The sequence below is a fragment of the Condylura cristata genome, unplaced genomic scaffold (genome assembly GCF_000260355.1).
Source record: "Condylura cristata isolate star-nosed mole 26May11 unplaced genomic scaffold, ConCri1.0 scaffold00008, whole genome shotgun sequence".
NCBI classification, from domain to species: Eukaryota; Metazoa; Chordata; class Mammalia; order Eulipotyphla; family Talpidae; genus Condylura; species Condylura cristata.
In genome coordinates, this window is record NW_004567109.1 from 35,819,433 (window position 1) to 35,831,480 (window position 12,048).

Here is a 12,048-nt window from a genome sequence, read left to right on the forward strand (position 1 = left end):
GTAAATGGAGATTAGCATATATATATATATATATATATATATATATATATAGACTCTTTTGTACCTTCATAGCAGAGGTTTATGGAGAGTACTTGACGTCTGACCTCTTCTGAGATGCTTAGGAGATCAGTGTGGTGAGCACCATATGGTTCTGATCTCTCTCAGTCTGTGGAAGTAGGACTTCTGCTCTGCCAATTAAAAGATCTATTCCTAAGCATCTGTATAAAATGTCTTTCTCTGCTTCACTTTCACAAAGTATAGGTTCATAGTTCTCTAAACTTCTAGAGCCATGCCACTGGCTTCAAAGCCATGTCCTTAGACTCTGTCCTTGACCAATGGTGTGAAGTATCATGAACTGAGAGTCCCTGTAGAACTACTTGCAAAGTTGGCCATTGGCAGAGCTGTCAGAGAGGGTAACTCCCCTCCTTCTCAGTCCTGGGTTCTTACCAACTTTGATCAAAGCGAGATAGACTTTAACACTTTGAACCCAGCACTTTCTGTTTAAACTGTAACGATCATAGAAATCACAAATCAGTGACTCGTTCATACACCTACGTGTGTTTTCCAGAAAGACCTGGATGTAGTTTTTACGTAACGCCACTGTACTATCAGTCCTCATTGGTTTGTCCTTCCTGCTAAGAAAGTGGCCTACTATGTGGGAAATGTTTCTGACGTGTCTGTAGATGCTTTCTAAGCAGTGACAGACACAGAGAGAACTGAAAATATTTCAAATGGGCATTGAAATACTCTTAAGATCACAGATCTGAACCATGGATTTTTCCCAGAGGAAGGGAGGAAATGTCCATTTTATATACGATACTTTTAATAATTCTTTTGGTTTTCGTGGGTCTTTCTCATAAGGGATTTTTCCCTTAAGTCAGGGAAATAAGATATAACACTTTTTTGGATCATTGATAAATATGTTTTCTACCTAACTGTAAAATTTATTGTAAAACTTTCTGTAGTTAAAATGTCTCTTAGGGTGTGTGGGTGTATGAGAGAAAGAGAGAGAGGGCGGGAGCAGTGGGCAATGGGGCTTTTATGAGTTTCACAATAATTAGGTTTAACTCTGCAGTGATCCAACTGAAGTAAAACATACCTACAAGTAATAAAATTAAACAATCTATATTCCTATATAGCAATAACAACCATATAATTCTTTATCAAAGTTTTGTCCTCACTTGCTTGCTAACCCAATGAACATCTAGAAATCTTGTTCTGTGGAAATAGTTCATCCACACACTGGTGTTCGTTGCTGCCCTTTAATCCATAAGAGACCCTTAGTTAAATTTTCTAACACATGGCCTCTTTAAGTGTTATAGGCCTATTGTGACAACAATAAGATTGCCTTTTGCTGAGTGATTGGTGTGTTTATGAGTTACTTTGTCTATCTGTTGGCAGCTTGAACAGCAAAGAATATGGTGATTGATGAGCTGAACTGTCTGATGACTTTAACTCTGTCTAAAGATGCTTTACTGCATCTTGTGAAATTCTCTCCCAGCAATTCAGAGCTTATATACCCATGGAGGAGTTTGTGATCTTTGTGGAGCTCAGTGATAATTAAGTCCCTTATACATGGCTCCATTAAACTGCTCTCTTAGCTAAAGTAAATGCTCTGGAAATTCAGGTGAATTTAATGTCTGTGTGTGATAAGTATTTTGGTTGTATATTCTAATAATTGACTATCAGGAATTTAGGATTTAGGTAAGACTGTGACATACTAACCCTACCAGCATTCTCTTTCTGAATTATTTTGATGCCTTTTTGTGTCTCAAACCAATTTCTTGATAATCATTTGGCAAGCATTTAAGGAATGTCTACTCAGAATTGGCCCCAGAATACCAGGAGAAATTAGAAGTGGCCCTCATCCTGAACTGAGGTAGATGGTACAGGACTTAGGGTAATGAACAAGAAGTGGTGGCACCATGGTAAGATCAGTCCTACTGAGATATATTGGTGACCCAAGAGGTGTTGATTAGAGAAGAAGCAGAGAATAGTTAATAGAAGGCATGATACCTGGCTAGCTCAAGTAAAATTCATGAAACAAAGGAGTGACAGATTAAAAATAATGGAGGGCATTACCCTCAAGCATGTGGTGCCCTTCAGCTTTGCCAATATAGAAATATAGACTATCTCCATAAAAACAGGAAACTAATATTGTTTGTCTCTAGTTAGGGAAATTGTGTGACTGGTGGACAAATGCTAGACAGAAACTTTTTAGTATATACTATTTTGAGTCTAGTGCAGTGTACATATATTATCTCTGTGGAAATTAATGAAACATACATACTTGTTCTTTTTAGAATAGAGACATTAGAGTCATAGTTCTTTCAATAGTATGATGAATTAGACAGTTACTTCTTTTTTTAAATATTATCCCTATTTCTAGAATATTCTCCTCAGTCAAATATGCCTCAGATACAGATTGGAAAGAGTTTTTAAGCAAGACTTTTCCTGTTTTTCTGAAATCAAACCTAACCCTTTTGACTATAAGAAACCCAACATTTGAAAACTTCAACACTAGGGCTGACATATGAGTAGAGAATATCCAAAGGGAAATTGTTGGTCTTGTCTGAGGTAATAATTAAACAGGTCATCTTGCTTAAATTTCCATTGTCTTTGTGGAAATCACACAAATATCAAGAGGAAATTATATTTACACATCTGTCTTGGTCATCTATAAATGATTCTCAAGTCTGCCATTCATTAATTAGGAGAAACTATTTTACTGAACTGAAAACCTTTTTATTTCTAATATTATCACTTGTATCTATTATCCTGCTATTTTTATCCACTCCAATAGAAAAAAAAATGTGTTCAATGGATAATAAGGGTACACAAAAATAGAACAAAAATAGAACTGAAAAGTTGTAAGGAAGGAAAGAGACAAAGAATAACAAGTGGAGTTAAGAGACAGACTCCATATTGGCTTGGAAAGAAGTCTACCCACAAACTTTGTGTAGTACAAACTCCTAATCATAAAGTAACACTAGCAAGTGGGAGCCATAGATCTTCACCCCACATGGTTAAGCCAAAGGTTTCAGTTTCCACTTCCACATGTTATCTTTGTGTTCACTCTATAAAATGATCAGTTCGTGCCCTCAAGGCTTTTGCCATGGAGCTGAGGAGACAGTATTTCAATAGAATTGATGCCATATGGAAAATACAAAGTTAGTTTTTACATAAGCACAAAACAAAATACTCAAAACAGATGCCAAATTTGCTACAATGGTTGGAACACAAACCTTGGTGTTAAATGGTCCCAAGTCAGAATTTCATCTCCTCCTTAGAAGCTGCAAAGACATGGTTCAAATCGGCGTCTGTTTCCCCAGCTGTAAATGAGATTAATATTACTGAACTTGCTTAGTTGTTATGAGGATTAAATGGGACAAATGGGGAGTATGGAGCATCTTTGGCACAAAGATGTTAAATAAACGAGATGTTATCGTTTCCTTAGTATGTGCTGGCATTGTGCACAAAGCTGCATGTGTAGATAATACTGTTAAAACTATATAAAAAGGAGGAAGCTAAAGCCTGGGAGTAGTTAACAGTCTTTCCAAGGCCTGTGGCCAAAAGTAGCAGGGCCAGAATTTGGACTAAGAAGTCTGACTCCAGAGACCAAACTCATAATCATTTGTCTCTCTAGCCTTTCCTCAGGGTAAGCCAACAACCCACCCACAGGGAAATGATTAATAGGCTGCTTTCGGGTTAGAAGAGTTTTAGAAGTCATCAGGGTTGGTAGACAGAGTCACCAAGGTATTGCAGGGTGAGGGAATATTATTGAAATATGCTGAGATAGGAGGGAGGGGCTGATCGGAAAGAGATCCTTCAGAGTTTTATGCTAGCACAGTTTTACTTGGACAGCTCATTCAAGTATGTGGGATATACAGTGAGGAGATAAGAATCGTGCATGTAATCCACTGCAAATTTTATATTTAAAACAATAAAGGGCAGTCTTTTGTGAGTGACCTATTATTCCTCTTATCATAATTTTTCAAAACAAGGAGGAACTAGTCTTCATGTTGCCTTGTCAAAAAGATGGGCATAATGTCCCCAATCCAATATTTCTTTTCGCTAATCTTTCTCAGATGATGAAGTATGTAAGTTTTGAAAAATAAGTTCTTTTTTTTAACTCACTGGCCCACATTTCTAATTAACTGTTGGTCCCTACCCCTCACCCCGTCACTCCCCACAGCTTCATGGAACACTCAGCACACCAAGCCACATAATAAGAATGTGGCCTCTTTCTATTAACACTTCAGAGTGTCATGTCTTCCCTTCTGTTTTCACTGAGAGCATTAAGAGAAATCACAGTAAACGTCAAGCAAAAGGAAAGAAATACATGTGGAGTTTTTTTTAATATACAGAAAGATTCATAAAACAAAAATAGGTCATCAGCAGTAAGTTCATTATTTGAGACTATTAACTGAATCTTTCTTTTATGTTTGATAGTTCACTGGGCATCCAGAAAGTATCTAAGAATTTTGTATTCAGGCTACTTTTAGAGAATAAAAACTCCACGGTGCCTTTTTCTTCTCTTTGAATATGAACAAAGAAAATTTTCTCATTTCACTCTTCCAATGTTCCAAGATCAGTGAAATGTATGCTAAAAACTAAGCTCTGTAAAATCCAGTGAAGATGGGGTGTTTGGCAGCAAATGTGGAAAATCAGTATTGCATGGGGTGTTACTAGGAACATGTGTGAGTTTCTCCCTGTGTTTTCCTTCACAAAGGTCCCTCGCTGTCATCATGGTGGTATTGCTGGAGTCACCTCAATCCACTGATAGAGCAAGTTTCCTCAAAGTCATTCCCCTGAAACAGATTTACTCTTGGCTGTAAATACTCCCTGGGTCTGAAAATTTCATAAGTCAGCGTTTAAACAAAGAATGGTCTAAAATCTGTTGCTGGTACAGAATCTAACATGGAAATTGTCTAGATCAAGGAGCCTTTTCTGGCTCTGGGCACTACCTCTCTAATTACTATAATAAAGAATATTTTCAAAAAAAAAAGAATATTTTCAGAAACTGGGTGGTGATAAAAGGGAAGTATATACTATTGGAAAGATACTTGGACTCCATATAGGTTATCTGGTTGTAAACCTCTTATTTTATTGTGTTCATATTCCAGAATCTACAGAGGAGCTTTTCTTGTAAGACATAGGTTTCATTTGGGTTTTTTCTAAAAAGAGGCTCCGTGCCTCTGTAGTAAGACAGAATTCAACCTCAGTCATTTTGGTGGTTTATTAGTTCTTGGGATTCCAATATCTCTACAAAGCTCCCGGATATTGGTAGGGCCTTGTGATGTGGTCCTCATCATCAGTTTTCATTCATGACCATGAGCTCTTCAAATCCAGAAGGCCTGTTGCTTCCAGCTCCCCCCACCCTCACCCCTTAGTGTTTGGGGCAAAGGAAGACTTTCAAGGTAGGATCCCCTGTCCCTAGAGTTCACCTTACTTGAACCACTGCCTGCAGAGTCTTGCAATTTGTGTGTGTGCTGAGAGTGCTAGGCCATGCAGGGCTCAAAGTCCTCACTTCTCATGGGACCCACATACTTCTGTCTCCACTTTCTTTCCTCTCCCAATACATCTGTCATATTCTATTCAACACAGTCTTTTCAGTGCCCTTCAGTTGATGGAAACCAAAAGAGCCAGGGAAGTCTGGTTGCTTGCCACAAAATCACGGAGACATGGAATTTCAGAGCTTGACTGCTTGGTCAACATGAGGAGTCAAGGGGGAGAAGGGAGTAGTGGAAATAAACACAAGTGAATATCTTAAAAATAGTCTCAGAAAAAAAAATAGTCTCAGAAAAATCTAACTAATCTAACTAATTTGGTGTATAGATGTAAATTGCCTGGAGAATCCTTAGAAAACTGTCAATGGCTGTTTCCTCTGGGGAGTGGGATTGAGGGCCTGAGGTGGGAGACGTGTCTCCTCTGCCTCTGGCTTGTCACCTTGTGATATTGGGTGAGTCCTTTACATTGGCTCATGTTTTTATGATAATAAAATATTTAAGGATATTAATTTGAAGCAATACAAATTTTTTTCTAAGATTTATTTATTTATGCATGTAGAAATGGGGTACAAGCCAGAGGTGCAGGGGCAGTGAGAGGATTCACTAGAGGCAGAGTGGGGAGCAGAACAGGCAGATCGACAAAGTACACTGCTAAGGGGAGCAGCGGACAGGTCAGGAGAGGTCTGCCACACCATGGGGGTCACCTCCAGGGCCGGTGATCAAACTCACACTGAAGCAGCTGCAGCTTGCTTACAGTGCTGTGTCCTAACCGGTTGTGCCACCAAGGAGGGCCCACAATTTTTTTTAATTCGCTAACTGTGAAACACTTCTCCAACTAGAACTTTCCTACCTTGGATTCTGTCCTGTTCTCATAGTGCAGTGTGTTGAGTTCAGAGGAATTAAGTTGCCCAATGTTACATAATGGTAGGGCTAGAATTCAAATCCACGGCTGTCTTCTACTTAGGTTCATTCATGCACTTTCCACTCCATGCTCTGTGCTCCAGTTGCCAGTTGGTGCCACAAGTTTCTTTTCCTTTCGTTGTCCAAGTAATGGGGCCTGACAAACATCCTTCACTAGGCCACACATCTATGCTCAATCCTTGAAGACCAATAAATAGCTGAAATCATGTTTCAAAATACACCATAAAATGTAAATAAGAATGACGCATAGGTCACCTCAGGTTCATGCACAGCAGCAATGTCTATAGGGTTAGCAGTGACACATATGGAGGAAGTTTAACTTGAAATATTAGGCAAAGCTAGTCCTAAAGGAATGAAATAATAAACCTGAGAAAAATTATACCTCTAAATGTATCTTACCACAAATTGTTTATCTTTAGGTCAAATAAAATATGACATATAGCAAATAACCAATTCTGGACTTGTCATCTCATCTATAGTTGGGTTGTTTGCTTAAGGAAGCATTTATAGTTTTGAAAATTAAGAATTGTTTTACAGGATGCTATAGTTATACATGAAGTCTATGAAGAAGGAGCAGCAGCCAGAGATGGAAGACTTTGGGCTGGAGACCAGATATTAGAGGTATGTGATAGGAATTCTATTTTATACCACTAAGTATGATTCCTTTACTGACCTTGGTCTACAAAGCTAATTTATCTATCCACTGTTTTCTACACAATCCTCATTTCTCTCCCATTTAACAAAACATTTACCTTATTCCTTTTTAAAAACATACACTACTACAATTAGAATCATGACAGATTATCAACCTGAATTTCTGTGAAAACTCTTATTAAAAGGAAAAGTACAACTTAAAATTCTGTAATGTCAAAAAAGATGAAGTAGTACTACAGTTTGATTCTTTTGTGTCTTCATTACACTGACTAAATTCCCTCCTAAAACACATCCATATAGACTCATACACATAAACCCACACACCTGATATTTAAAAGACTTCATTGTGACTTTTTTAAGTTTTGTTTTATTATACCTACTAAGTCTTTATGTCAAGTAAACGTCCATGCTTTACCATCTTTGTTTTCTAGTGGGTGGAAATGTAGACTCTTCTCCCTTTAGGTGGTAAATAGCACATTTTGAAAATTGAAATGCTTAACTTGCCTCTTTCAAATTGACTCTCATTTAGCAAAGGTGTTAAAGCCTTTTAAAAAGTGCCAAGGCAGGCAATGTCTAAACTAGGGAACGGATGAATGAGAAGTCAACGCCAGGCGTTCTGGTAGGTGGAACTAAAGAGCTTTTTCAATGGTGTGAAACCTTTAGGCAACATTTATTTCTTTCATTGGATGAATTTAATTGAATAGTTAAGATTTTATGGCGGGCATGTGCATTTTTGCTTTGCAGCTTTAATATAGCACATTCTGAATGACATCATAGAATTTTATTTTTCCCTTCAGTGGTTTATTTCTGCCTCCCAAGATGAAACCAAAGATATAATTGAGGGCAGAAAATTAAGGCAAGAAGGAGTTAAAGGAGAGGTCAGGTTGACTGCAAATTAAATTCAGGGCAAGTTATAGGATTTCTCTGTAGCCTTTACTGTGCTTCATCATTGGATTAGGACATATTCCCAGTACATTCATTAAGGTACAAATATATAAGGTTAGAAAAATAAGTGAGGCCTCTTGGGAATTGGCCTGAGTACTTTAGCATACACACCATTTTTCTAGTGATCAGGAGATTTAGGGAGAAGCGAGTTCTCCCTAGATTTTCTAATTAACAAGTGTTATAATTGGCTTCAGAAGGTAAGTAGATTGAATATTCAAATAAATATAGTTTCATACATGCTTTATTCTCACATATTTACACCCACAAAATACTCTGTAATAGTCTTAAAACTAAACTAAAACTAAATCTACTGTGTGCATTATCTTGTGTTGTACATGTATAAAGTCACATACATTCACAGGATAAATTTTACACTTAAATATGAATAGTTTATTTTGAAACAATATACTTTGGCATAAAAAAATTTAACTATTTGTTTTGGATAGGCCCTCTTCTGTCTTCTATAAAGCCTATTCATGTATAAGAGAACACTCAGGACAAGTTGGCATGAAGAAAGCTAACTTGTTTTAAGTGGAAGGAAAATTTGAAAGGTCAAATAAACCATTTCTCTGCATCTAGCCAAATTATAAAACCCAATATAGACCTAATACACTACTCAGTAGAGATGGCCAAGATCTTCTCTTACCCTAGACAGATTCTGGTCCATAAAAGCATATTACTTGGTAGCTAAGCAATAGAACTCTCACCTTGGTCAAGTAACAAGTTTGCTTTGTAAGTTGTTTCAGGCCCCACAGTGGTCTTGTTCTGAGTGTGTTCTCTGTGTACAGGTACATAATGATGCATAATCAGCTTGTGGCCTGCACGTTGCCCTGAGAAGAAGACAGGCTGACTTCAGTTGTGCATGTTGACACCTGTAACAAGGCAACCCTAAGTCAGTGCTTTGCCAGCTTTTTTCCTGCTATTGAGCATCCCCTGCATCAAGAAAGATGGCCATCTATAGTTTTATCACTAAGCTGGTGTTAAAATTGGGACAAGCCAGATTTTGCTTAAAAGTTGCACTCAAATATTTCTTTAGCATGGGGACATTTATGAGTGCCAAGAACTGCCTACTTTGTGATTGCCCTTTTAGGGTCAGTGCTTACCCTTACCCTACCCTTCCTCCTATTATTGCTTTCTATTTTTTGTGCAAGTGGGGAGAGAAAAATAGGGTTAATGCCTTATTTTCCTCGTGGAATAAAATAATGGAAACTGCTACCCTATGTTGGTTATTCTTTCCTTCTCAAACAATGGCTCATACACTTCTCCCACATGCTCATCCTACACAAAGGATGTCCCATAGAAAACTGGATCTTACTATGGCTCTTCTTCCCAATCAGGGACCCTGTTATTATCACCCCAACCTTCCCCCACTCCCCCCCCCCACACACACAATCAGTGTTCTAACTAATGCATGTAGTGCTTCTGCAAGACACTTAGGTAATATATCACTCCACAGTGTTCTAGCCACGCAGCACTATTTCTTTTAGAGTCGTGGGTGCATTTAGTGGCGCCTGTTGGTAACCAGAGGAAGAAATGAAAAATGCAGATTTGGAAGGAAATCACTTTGATTTCAGCAGATCTCTCGATGCTGAAATTTAGTACAAATTGTTTTTTGTGGTATTAGAGTATAATGACAGTATTGTAAATTAAAATCATAATCATTAGGGCCTTTCAAAAAGAAACCTAAAAACTTAGGTACTTCACCTTCAGTCCATGAATGTAACTTTATTTTCAGTTGAGTAACAGAAGTGGTCTTGTGTGCCATCTATTGGAATACAGGAAAATAATCAGCTCAGACCACATTTTCTAGAGACACGGTTTTCCCCCTTTGTTCTGTGAGTCCCTCCACAGATGAGAATGTATTCCTGGACCTCAGGTGAATGTCAGTGTTGAAATATAGCAGCACTAAACACACTTATCTCAACCCCTTGTAAAATATCAGCTTCAGCTTATATTGAGCTTTACTCTGTACCAAACCCTGTGCCAAATGTGTAAGAGGGTTTATTTCCTTTAATCCATACAACACTGAGTAGAGAGTATTCTTGCTCTCTCTAGTTCATAAGAGACATGCTCAAGTTGAACCTGAATAACTTAGGTAACGTTTTGTAGAGTAAGAACATTGGCTCCAACTGAAATCCATCTTGATCAAATCCCATGTTCTAAACCACTCTTATTTATAGTTACCCTGAAAATACACAAGGCCACCAAAACATACCAGGGGAAAGTAAAAGCTTGAAAAGTAGGCTTTTAAAAAAGTGCTTTTTTGACTTACAGAATTTGTATTAAGTAATAGCTCAGTGTCATCTTCTCCAAGGCTTAGTCCTCTCCCATTTCTGTCACCATTCGTTATGCTACGGGCCTTTCACTTTGGGATGTTAGAATTGGAAAAGATTTGCACTGACCCTTCATTGTAAAATGAAGGTATGGAAGTTCGCAGATAAATTTGACCTCCTCCAGACACAGGGCCAGACCTGAGCATCAAATGGAGTCAGCATCTTGAGGAAATCCTTGATTCGCTAGTCATCTGGCCACAGCCTAGGTTATGTATGATGTTGCTCTTTCCAGCGTTGACCTGGAGGAAGTGACTTTTGAGCCTGGGACAGCTCTGCCTCTCAACTTCTCCTTTGTGTCAGATTCACTTACCAACATCAGTACTCTGTGGTTGGAGAATCCAGTTCAATCCATTGTAAGATCAGGTTGTAGGACAGAATGATCAGAAAGTCTGATTCAAATCTCAGCTCCTCCACCTGATAGTCTGTAGCTTTGGTCATGTCACTTAACCACTCCATGCCTCAGTTTCCTCATCTTTTTTTAAAAAACGGTAACAACATTGGCCCTCCCTGGTGGCGCAGCCGGTTAAAGCTCTGCACTGAGAATCTAAAGCCACTTCTGCATGAGTTCGATTCCCGCCTGCCCTGGAGGCGACCACATGGTGTGGCAGACCTCTCCTGACGCGCCCACTGCTCCCCTCAGCAGTGTACTTCATTGATCTGCCTGTTCTGCTCCCCACTCTGTCTCTGGTGAAGCCTCTCACCACCCCTGCTTCTCTGGCCTGTACCCCAGTTCTGTATGTATAAATAAATAATCTTTAAAAAAAAATGGTAACAACATCTATTTAGGAGACTAAAAATAAAGATTTAATGAGCAAATATTCATCAAGAGCTAGTACACAAGTATAAGTATTTAATAAGTAAAAATAAAGATGTTAGCTATGATCTCTGTTTAACAGAAAAGGAAACAGGTACACAGATGTTATACAACTTGCCCAGATTTACCTGAACTTGCCAGAAGCAGAGCCAGAGCTATTTCCAGGTCAGTTTGCTGTCTAGTGTGTGTTCTATCTGCTCACTATGGTGCAGATTCAAGCAAGAGAACTTCAGGTGGTCTTTGACACTGTTGGAAATACTGGTCCCATTTCCTTTCCTATGGTTGTGATGTCAGCCATTACTGCGGGGACTACAATTGAGATGGGGAAAAAAATAAAAAAAAGAATGTTATTACCAGCCACTGCAGCAAGAGTTTGATCCCCCAACCTGCCAGGGAACCAACCCACATGGCACCGCAGACTTCTCCTGTCTCACTCACTGTTCCCCTCAGCACTGTATTTCAGTAGACCCAGCTGTTCTGCTCCCTACTCCATCTCTGGTAAATCCTGTCACTTCCCTCACACCTCTGGCCTGTACCCCAGTTCTCATATACATAAATAAATAAATCTCTTTTTAAAATAAATTTTAAAAAAATTTAAGAGTGAGTGTTAAATCCAGTAAGTTAACTTTTCCTTTTGACCGCCATCTAATGAGCCAGTTAGTCTCCCATCTTTATTCCTAGTCAAGTTCACAGCTACTTAAACAGGCATTATATGAACCTCGCTCTGTCATTTGGGGTTGAGGGATGTTGTGAGAGAACACCTCTTTGTATTGAAGCAGCTGGGATTATGAGTGGTCATAACCTGTGTATACTGGAAATGGCTGGAAATTTCTAGCAGTTTCTCACTGATCAGATTGAGGCACTCTAGTAG

General features: G+C 38.6%; 1 protein-coding gene across 1 annotated transcript in view; it reads left to right on the forward strand.

Annotated features, from left to right (window-relative positions):
* INADL (InaD-like (Drosophila)) overlaps window positions 1-12,048 on the forward strand; it is a 250,541-nt gene that overhangs the window by 206,751 nt on the left and 31,742 nt on the right. The window contains exon 35 of the mRNA XM_012722487.1: window positions 6,969-7,052. Within this exon, the coding sequence (XP_012577941.1) occupies window positions 6,969-7,052 (84 nt within the window). The remainder of the gene's footprint in view (window positions 1-6,968; window positions 7,053-12,048) is intronic.